The sequence below is a fragment of the Acomys russatus genome, chromosome X (genome assembly GCF_903995435.1).
Source record: "Acomys russatus chromosome X, mAcoRus1.1, whole genome shotgun sequence".
In the NCBI taxonomy this organism is placed as follows: Eukaryota; Metazoa; Chordata; class Mammalia; order Rodentia; family Muridae; genus Acomys; species Acomys russatus.
Window position 1 is genome coordinate 20,384,062 of NC_067169.1, and position 10,738 is coordinate 20,394,799.

The 10,738-nt window shown below is 42.8% G+C and overlaps 1 protein-coding gene across 1 annotated transcript; it reads right to left on the reverse strand.

Moving 5' to 3' along the window:
* Positions 1–8,543: 8,543 nt before the first annotated feature.
* LOC127184760 (germ cell-less protein-like 2) lies at positions 8,544–10,046 on the reverse strand. Its single transcript, XM_051141141.1, has one exon. The coding sequence runs from the start codon at positions 10,044–10,046 to the stop codon at positions 8,544–8,546; it is 1,503 nt and encodes a 500-aa protein (XP_050997098.1).
* Between the last annotated feature and the right edge of the window lie 692 nt (positions 10,047–10,738).

Genomic DNA, 10,738 nt, shown 5'->3' on the forward strand with positions numbered 1-10,738 from the left:
TTGTACAAAAAAAAAAGTTTGCTCTACATTGACCTGGAAACTGTAAGTCCAGGATCAGGGTAAAGCGTAGCTGTGTTCTGGTGAAGGTTCTCTGATGGTTCTCCTCTGCTAGCTTAGTGTATCACCACATGGCAGAATGCAGAGAGGAAGGTGGGCTCTCTTTCTTGTGACCTTCGTAAGTACACATGCTATTTATGAACCTTCTTATCAGTCCATAGAATTGTAATTAATTCTGAAGGGTCTACCATTTATTGGTTAGTTCGTTTCTTTAGACAGGGTCTCACTATGGAGCCTTTCTTGCTGGGAGCTCACTATGCAGACAAGGCTGGCTGCCTTGAATTCACAAAGATCCACTAAGGAGTCCAGGTATTAGGGAAAGGGACACCACACCCCTTGGCTCTACCTTCTAATACCATCTCCTCAGTGATTTGGGCATCAATACTGGATTTTGAGAGATCACAAATACTCTGTCTGTAATACGTCTCCTTCACGTGGAACAGAACTGTCTCAGCAACTTGCATCTGGAATCTGGGGAAAGCATCGCTTTGTGGCTCTGATATACCAGTGCTTGAAGGAGCTCGTTGTTATCAGGAGCCTGGTATTGATTTTTTGTTTATCCTCAATGCCTCTCCTTGTGGTGGGAGGGATGGTGACCAATGAGAGACAGACACCCGAAGAAGGTAGGCAATACCAAGGAGCACTGGAAACCAAGAAGCTGCTTGAGGATGACAGGTAGAGGGAACACCATGTGACTAGCCACTGCTGTGAGTGAAAAGCAAGTGCTGGGAGGCGGATGTCCTTTCAGATACAGTGGTAGTGAACACATGCATCCCAAGCTCATTCCAGCTTCACAGGCTCTGCCATTCTTATTGAGGTGGGCTTCCTGCTGATCCCTGACAGACTAGAGAGTGTTCAGGAAATCATGCATCCTATTGTTCAATAGCTAGAGTGCTGGCAACGGCAGAGCTGTCACCATGGCTACCAGGAGATTATTTTCTATTAGGAGAACAGTGATTCATGTATGAGCAGTGCATTCTGTAGATGTCAGTGGGGACATCATGCTTCATACAGGAACTTTGGCAGTCAAGATTTGCCTTTAGCGTCTGGACATTGTGTTCTCACTAATAGGCTGTCAGTGACTGAGGTGCACAGACCAGTGAGATGTGCAATAGACTGTAAGCACTGCTGTATACATATGAGTGGTGGACCCCAGGGAGATCTCAGGTTCTGGGGCACTAGCTATGCCTTTGGCACTTTAGGAACCCAGTGCTGGGACTGGATCACAGCCCCTCCTAACAGACTGCAGGGAAACACTTGCTGTTCCTCCTTTGGTCAGGGGTTGAGAAGTCAGTGGTGATGGTGCAGCAGAGGAAAGGCACACTCTACATTCTGGGTAAGCTTTTCCAGTGGGGCTTGCAGGAGGAAGTGGAGGTTACTGAAAGGGAGGACACTGGTTAAGGCCACTGCAAAAAATGCATAAAACAGAGTGAAAAGCAAAACATCAATATGTAAAGTATGGTGAGCTGAAGATGAGGTAGGTATGTGTGAAGGGAGAGCTGTTGTGTGACAAGACTTCCTGAGAGACACAACACACACCTGTACTCACCCCAAATAGGAAGCCCACAACAGACAAAAGTACTTGGTGAACCAATGGGATTTATTGAGGTTACTTACAGGAATATGGGTAAGGGGCTACTAAAATGAACAAAAACAACTCAGAGACACAGCTGCAACTAGAAAGCCCACTGGAGCATGGGTGACTGACTGCTCACAAAATGGGGGAAACTGGAGCACACTACAAAGCCTGTATGTAGCTCAGAGGCTTAGGAAGTATCTTTTCCAAGTGACTCAGTTGTTCTAAGCATCTTCCAGGTGCTGGTCTGGTCTCAAGAGTCTTCTTTGCTGGCAGGCTTGTCTGAGAGTGACTCATGCTGTCTTTATCGTTCAATCTTGGCAACAAGGGGCCTAGTCAATCTGATCAGTTTCAGGAACTTGCTGAATCTATTTTGGATTGTTTACCTTCTGGTTTAAGGAGCTTCCCTGTAGAATGGAATGTTTCAATTTCTGAGGAAACCATAATATAAAGAGAGCAGAGATGCGTTTGGGTTGAGGCATGTACCAAAGATTAAGAACCACACAGAAGACAGAAGGGCAGGCATACAGTGTGCTAACATTTGTGGCTTCGGAGACTGGCTGGAAGATTGTTTTAGGAAGTGTTTAAATCTTAGGCACAAGACAGAAAGGGAAATTTGGAGCAGGATGTGGATCAGGAGCAAAGTTGGAAAAAGCACTGAATCCTTCGGTTTTTTTTTTTTTCTGTGACTTCCTAAGGAGATTCCTAGGTCGGTGAAGGACATGGATCCAGAGACCAAAAGAAGGGCAGGGATACTTGGCAAGCAGCTGGTGATGAGCCAGTGTCTGCCACTAAAGGGGTGCTTTTCCTACAGAGTAATTTGAGGGTTGGAAGTATAAGACTGAGACCTCCAGAAAGATCCCTAGTCTATTCTCAGAGTCCATTGTCAATGCAAAACCATAGGAATTTATTGAGCCAACACGATGTGGTCTGCCAAAAACTTGTTTGAGTTGGAGACTCTGAGAAGCAGAGGCATGGGCTTTTTAAACCCTTTACAGAAGCAGAACTTATCAGAGAAACTTGATTGGTTAATCGACTAGCCTTGGGACTTTTCTAGTTGGGAAGGGGGAGGGGAAATTTTTAAACACAAGCTGCAACACAAGCTGGTTGTCTTTGGGTCAATCTGGACTGTTTATTATCTTTAAACACAAACCAGCTGCTAGCTGTCCTTGGGACAAGCTGAACTCTCCAAGCAGAGGAGATTTACAGACTTTGGCCTTAGTGGGCGTCCTTAAGGGAGAACTGGGTAGGACAGCTTCTACATTCCCCCAGACTTTGGCCTTAATGAGGGTCCTTAAGGAGGCGGGGCTTCCTTCAGAAGAGCTGTTCTTTCTTGAGTATGGGGTAGTGTGGTTTACATGCAGTCAGAGGAACTATGTGTAAAATGTATGGATTTGAAATTATACTTCAATGAAAATAACCATTAAAGTCAGCATCATCTCAAAGCACACATTTATTGCTACAATCAATAAAATATGTAGGTAGTCTTTGTATAGAGAGTAATACAAGTCAGGTGCAATTGTGTATGTCTGTAATCCCAGCACTCAGGGGTGGGGGTAGAAGCAGGAGGATCTCTGTGAGTTTGACGCCAGCCTGTTCTACAGAGTGAGTTCAGGACAGCCAAGGCGACACAGAGAAACCCTATATCGAAAAGAGCAACAACAACAAAAAACAAAAAGCACAAAAGGATAGTCTGGAAGTGATCCAAGATGGTGGTGTCCAGTGTGCATGGTTTCTGAGTGGCAGAACTGAAGCGACTGTGGAGTGAGCAAGAGGCCATGTTGCGGACTCCAAAACAGCAGCATCTGTGTTCAATGGTACTGGAATGAGCAGTTCCAGCCTCTGGTTACCTGGCTATTCTTGCTGTTCTGGGGAAAGCTCCCAGGTTCTGAGGTTACTTGGTTCCACCCTCTGCCCACCTGGATATTTCTACCTCCAGGAGGAAAGCTCCCAGGTTCCTGGGGCACAGGGTTCCAGACTCTGGCCATCTGACTCCCAGGATCCAGGGAAACAGTCTGAGCCTCCCGTCCACAGCTCTACCTTTCTCCCTGACAGACCTCAAGAGCATAGAGGATCTTGTTGCAAAATGGTGGTACCCAGCGCACATGTTGTCTTGGCAGCTTGAGCTCATAGAGCACTGACAGAGGGAGTGGAGGGACTGCTGACTCCAGGAGTTTCCCCAGCAATCAGAGGGCTCCTGGGTTCCTGAGGGAACTAGCTGGTCCTTGAGAACATACAGGCTAGACACCCCCCAACACACACACACTCCAATCCATTGCCTGTGGGGCTAATGGGGACATAGTCACCTGAGGAATCCAAAAGGATACCCACCATTCCAAGGAGAGCTGCCCCAGGAACATCCAGCCTCATACCCAGGGCTCTTCCCACACCCTCAAGAAATCCAGCGTGAACCAGTAACAACCAGCCAATGGTAAAGACAACCAGATGGGTAAGAGCCAGTGTAAGGATACAATCAACAAAAATCAATGCAATATGGCACCACCAGAACCCAGTTATCCCACTACAGGCAGACCTGGAGACTCTAAAGCAACTGAAACACGAGTTAATGACAACAAATATATGCTTATGAAGATGATAGTGGCTTTTAAAGAGGAAAGGAATAAATTCCTTAAATAAACAGATGACAACACAACCAAACAGATAGAGGCCCTTAAAGAGGAAATGAATAAATCACTTAAACAAATTCAGGAAAATACAAACAAACAGGTGAAGGAAATTGTAAGGAAATGTAAGAAAACACAAGTTGAGGAAATCCCGGAGATGGAAAACTTAAGGAAGAAAGCAGGAACTGCAGAGGTAAGCATCCTCAGCAAAATACAGGAAATGGAGCAAAAATCTCAGGTGTAGAAGATACAATCAAAGAAACTGATACATCTGTCAAAGAAAATGTTAAATCTAAAAATCTCCTGACACAGATCATCCAAGAAATTAAGGATATGAGAAAAAGAAGAAACTGAAGAATAATGGGAATAAAAGGTTCCCAGCTCCAAGGCCCAGAAAATATTTTCAACAAAATCACAGAAGAAAAATTCGACAACCTAAAGAAGTGACACCTATGAACATACAAGAGGCCTACAGAACACAAAATAGATTAGACCGGAAAAGAAAATCCTCCTGCCACATAATAATGAAAACACTAAGTGTACAGAACAAGCAAAGAATATTAAAAGATGCAAGGGGAAAAGGTTAAGTAACATATAAGGGCAGACCTATCAGAATCACACATGACTTCTCAACAGAGACTCTAAGTGCCAGAAGGGCCTGGACAGATGACTTGCAAGCCATAAGAGACAATAGATGTCAACCCATACTACTACACCCAGAAAAACTTTCAATCACCACAGATGGAGAAAACAAGATATTCCATGACAAAACCAAATTTAAACAATATCTATGCAAAAAACTCAGCCCTACAGAAGATACTAGAAGGACAACCCCAAACAGAGGAAGTAAACTACACCCAAGAAAACAAAGGAAATAATAACACCACTGCAGCAAAACCAAAAGAAGAGAAACACATAAACACAGTACAACCATCAACATCAAAATAACAGTAGTTAGCAAGCATTGCTGATTTATATCTATCAACATCAATGGACTTAATTCCCCAATGAAAAGACACAGACTAACAAAATGAAAAAGCAATGAAACTAACAGATGTCATCAATCAAATGGACCTAACATATATCTACAGAACTAAGAGGAATGTCAATTCAGAGCACGGCTGTTCTGGCAAGAGATGATATCCCAAGATCTTCTAGATCTGTGTGATCTGGATGGAATACAAACACACCTTTAATCCAGGAGACAGAGGCAAACAGATCTAAGTTCAAAGCCAGCCTGACATAGAGCAAGGGCCAGTGAAAATGAGGTGTTTTGGTTTTGGTTTTATACGTGTGAGATACAAAGACACAGAGAGAGGGTAAAAGAGAAAAAGAGAGAGATCATGAATTTATTTATTTAAAATTTATTTGCTTTATACCCTGATAGTAGCCCCATCCATCTGCACCTTCCAGTCCCACCCTCCCTCCCTCTCCTCCATCCCCTCTCCCCTATTCCTCAGAAAAGGGGGTGCCTGCTACCCACCCATCCCACTCATCAAGTTGTCTCAGGACTGAGCGAGCGTGTCCTCTTCCCCTGTGACCTGGCAAGGCAGTCCCACCAGGGGAAAAGCTGGCAAGAGAGTCCATGTCAGGATAACATGACTTTAAATGACAAGAGAATTGAGGAGGATCTGGGAGGAGTCAGAAGAGGGGAAAGAATATGATTGTAGAATGTCGTTGGAAAGACTTTATTAAAATTAAATGAACTTTTAAATGAATTCAATTATATTGTTTGTTGAAAAATGGGTGCAGCCTGTGATTACCATATTAAGTAAACTGGGATAGAACCAAAAAAAATATTAGCTTTTCTTTCACTTATGAAACACTTACGTTATATAGAAATATAAAACATTTTATATGACATGAAATCAGAAAAAAGAAAGGGGGAAAGAGGCTAGCAGGAGGAAGAATGGAGAAGCTGGAAGAGGTTTGAGGAGTGAACAGTTTAGTTTGGTGGCATACTTAGAGACAGTCTATGAAACCTAACAATATGTGTCATGAATATCCACCAATTAAAAATAAAGTGAGGTATGCTAATTATGCTAACTGAGGTAGGAAGACCTTCAGCTATAGGTGGTGTCCTTTCATGACTGGGGAGTCCTAGACTGTACACAATAGAGAAAGCAAGCTGGGCAGTAACATAGCACTTAAGACGTGCTGATAGTGGCTGCAATGTGACCAGCTACTTCAAGTTTCTGTTGGTTTTGAAGTCTATGAAGCTGAGCTATGACTTAAATGACATGGTGGATTGTATCCTTGAATTGTGACCCAAACCATTTGTCTTCCAAGTTGCTTCAGGAGAAGATTTCTATCACAGCAGCAGAAAAAGACACTAAGACAAAAATTGGTGCTGAGAAGGGGGGCCAGTGCTGTTATAAAGCTAAGTGATTCGCTGGCCTCCCCCTGGAACTGTTTTGGGCTGAAATGTGCTATAGTTTGGTACTTTGGGCTAAAAAAGCTTTAACATGCTGAAAGAAGAGTTTAAGGGGCCAATCTGGTCGAAGCTTGGAAGACAAGAATTCTGAGAGACGCCTATGCCAGTCACTGTTTCAGCACGGTTGCAAGAGAAGTCCTCGGGCCTGGTTGATGAGCAGTTGAGAACTGCAAGGGAAAAGGAAGTCCACAGTAGAAAGGTCAGCCTTACACTCTACTCATGTGCATACGGACAAGACACTGGACTCAGTAGATTACATCTAAAAACATGTGGCATGCGGCATGTGGGAAGATGAACCCAGAAGGTGGGAAAAGAGGCAGGGAGGATGGATGTGCGAAAAACAAAATCCATTCATGTGTGAAATAAAAATAAGGAAGACAAGTCAAACAAACCAAAGTGTTGGAACTATTCCAGGGGACTTTTAAAGTTGGACTAGCTGCTTTTATAGCATAAAGTGGTAGTGAGCTGCATGGACAATTAAGTGAGAGTCCAGGCTTCTGGGCAGGCCTGTGGGAGATTATCCTGCTTAAGCAAATTCAAGTGGGAAGCCTCTTCTCCTGTGGGTGGCACTATTCCTTGACTCAGAGCCTGAAGCTTATGCTGGAGAAACTTAGCTGAGCACTTGCACAGCGCTCATCTCTTTCTATTGTAGATGTGATGGGACCAGCTGCTTCAAGCTCCTGCCATGCACACTGAGCCCGTGAAGTGTGAGATAAAAAAACGGTTCCCCTGCAACTGTGTTCATAAGCTCTTTTTTAAATTCATAGCACAGGTAAAGAAGCTAAGGCAGAGAAAGTGAACAGGATACTATGAAATAATTTATATGTTGATAGCTAGATAACAGCTATAACAGTTGGGTGCAGTGGCGCACGCCTCTAATCCCAGCACTCAGGGAGGCAGAGGCAGGCTGATCCCTGAGTTCGAGGCCAGCCTGGTCTACAAAGCAAGTCTAGGACAGCCAGGGCTACACAGCGAGACCTTGTCTCAAAAAAAAAAAAAAAACCAAAACAAACAAACAAACAAACAAAAAACAAAAAAACAAGAAAAGAAAAGAAAGAAAGAAAGAAAGGTAATAGGCATCAAAAAGTTCTATTTTTCATTTCTCAGCTTATTTATCCATTTCAAAAACTGCATTTTTGGTATTTATAGTTACATAAATACTTGAATATATGTATGTAAACATATATACTTCTATGTACATATATTACATATATAATTCTGTTGCTTATATAGCATATGACATGGTAGTTAATTATAAGATATTTATATCTTTTTGTGTGCAACTATAGTTAGAGATAATTAGCAGCAAAAATTATTGAAATCATACAAAACTGAACTCTCTGGAAAACCAATTCTAAAACACCAATAATCATATGTTACATGACCTGGAAAAGCTTGACATTATTTGAAAGCATACATTAGCAGTGACTAATCTCAATTATTCTTTTTTAACCAATGACTTACATAATATTGTAATAAAGGCATGGCTCACAACAGTTCTGGCAATGGAGAGGTTTTTATTTTGTTTCAACCTTAGCTAGGGTCAAATCTACTTAACAAGTTCATAGAGAAGATTTTCCTTGCAAAGATATTCTCTTATTTCCAATGGAAGCTTGACTCTTGCTGGTACTTGAAAATGAAAAGACTAGCTTCTTTTGATTTGATTTGACAGATACTTTGTTGGAGGTCAAAGTTTGCTTCTTAAATACATGGAAATAAGTTGAAGATGGAGAAATTCATTTTTGATGGTACTAGACTAGTCATAATTTTCCTTTTGTTGGTTATCTTAACTATTCATCATGAGGCCTTCCAATTAAATGTTTTTTAAATGATTTCCAAATCCTCATGTGGTCTAATACTTGGCAAGGTCTTCGGCAGTTGGCAATATGAAGAGGAAATTACAGAATATGTATAAAGGGAAAGGTAATGCTGTGTCACCCAACTTCATTACAACATGCTCCTCGTCGCCAAGGGTAAGCGTTTTATAACCAGTTGTCTTCCTAAAAGCGATTTTCCCATCGGAGTCAAAATGCACCAAAGTTATTCTGAATACTACATTTCTTCTATGATTTAGACAGGGAGAGCCGTCACACCGCGGATGCCTTTGCTTGAAAATTATGCAGTAACTAGTAAAGGTGACAAGTAAAGGAAAGCTAAATTTGCAAGCTGACCACTTCCAAGAGTATTTACCGTCTTTCCTGATCCTTTTACCGCATCTCATACTGCACCTTTCAAGTTCTTCTTCATTGATGGTTTGTGGTCCAATTTCCTCGTCTTGTTGTGCGTGAAACAAAGCCAGCCACTGCTGTTTATACACAGATGACAGCCATTCTGAAGGTATTAGACGATCTCGCTCGAGAATGCGTGTGGGGGGCAGGTCATAGATGATGTGCTGAAGCCTCAGCTGTTTAAACACTGGCTGGAACACCAGTCCTTCCTCACTTTCAAGAAAAGTCATGCTACCCAAACGTTCCATGTGCTGGGAAAGCCAGCTGTTGGTACAGTCTAAAAGCTGATCCACGGAACCTTTCCAGCTTGGATGAAGACAGAGGAACATCCATTCTTTAACTCTGCTGTACACATCGATCTCCTTTCCCATCACTAGTAAATCGGAAGACGATACAAGTAAGTACACAAGCTTTACATCCAGTTCCTTGTAAAGCTGAACTCTTGCATGTGTCATGAAATTGTGAAGAAGCCATTCAAAGCATCTTGTTTTCACAGCTTTCAACCTGTGTGTTTCTGCCGCTATGTAATACGAACATACAGTTTTCATACCGATGGTTTTCTTCATGGTCTCATTACATAGCTGAATCACGCGCTGTACCTGGAGCAGGCAGGCTGCTGCCAACACGTGAGGAACTTGAAGAGGTTTTAATGGCAAGTCTTCGTCCAGGTACAAGGAACCGAACACAAAGTGTAAAGATCTTCTATCTATACTCTCGTCCTTAACTCCCAGTTCAATAATGTCGTTGTTCGATTCTTTCCAAGTACCTTTGAGGGTATTAGCAAAGTAGCCTGACTGACATAAAAATACTTTGTGTAAACGCCATATTTTTCCTAGAGCACGGATTTTAATGTCACTATCCTCCCCTTTCAAAAATAAGGTCTGGTAGGCATGCCTCGATGCAATCTTGACTCTTTTTCTGCAAAAAATGCCAAGCACTTGAAGCAGATTCACTCCCTGGTTTTCAGATTCACGGATGTCAACCCTTGGTCCCAAACAGTCACAACTGCTCAGTTTGCGCTTGCGGCTTCTTGACGCGAAACTGGGTCCTGGTGTAGCTTCTGGTGGCTCTAAATCTACCAAACTGGAATCCTGGCTTCCCAAGATCCGGCTGTTTAAAAGCCCCATTGATGAAACCTCCGGGAACCTCTAAAAGACCCTTGCAGAGGCTGCTTTCTCATGGCATGGCTGGAGTCTGGCACTAGTGCCTAGACTCACTGGGTTTCTCTAAGGCAGAGACAGTGTCACAGAGAAGGCAGGCCATTATCCATTGTCTACGTCGGACCTGAGCTGTGGCCCCGCCCCCTGATAGCAGGCCCCTTGTAAACTATGCAGTGTAACCTAGTATGCTTATTTCCTCCCTCCCTCTCCCTCTCCCTGCCCCTCCCTCCTTCTCTCCCTCTCTCCCTCCACCTCCCTCCTCTCTCTCCCTTTCTTCTCTCCTGTTCTCCCTTCCTTCTCTTATTTCTAACTTATCTCCTCCTTTGTGCCTGCCCCGACTGCCACCCCATGTATGTTCTTCTCCTTTCCTCTCCCCTCCCCTTTCTCTACTGTTTCCTAATGGGTCACACTTGTTGCTTAAGCTGATTTCCGTCATCCAAATAAAGAACTCTACTACTTCAGCTTTGTAAGCTGAATTTTCTTTTCTATGATGACAACCAAGCCAAAGCCATATCAATCAAAGTTAAAGGTTGTATATATTACAACTCCCATCCCCAGAGTATAATAGAGACTCAACTGTTAGTAGGATTGACTATAATCATTGACCAACAACTTTTAACAATGGAAAACATCGTTATTGCTTATTTTATTAGTCATTT

Bases quoted from the DNA above. Each gene is read 5' to 3' on its own strand.
- LOC127184760 (XM_051141141.1), bottom strand. From the start codon at position 10,046: ATGGGGCTTTTAAACAGCCGGATCTTGGGAAGCCAGGATTCCAGTTTG.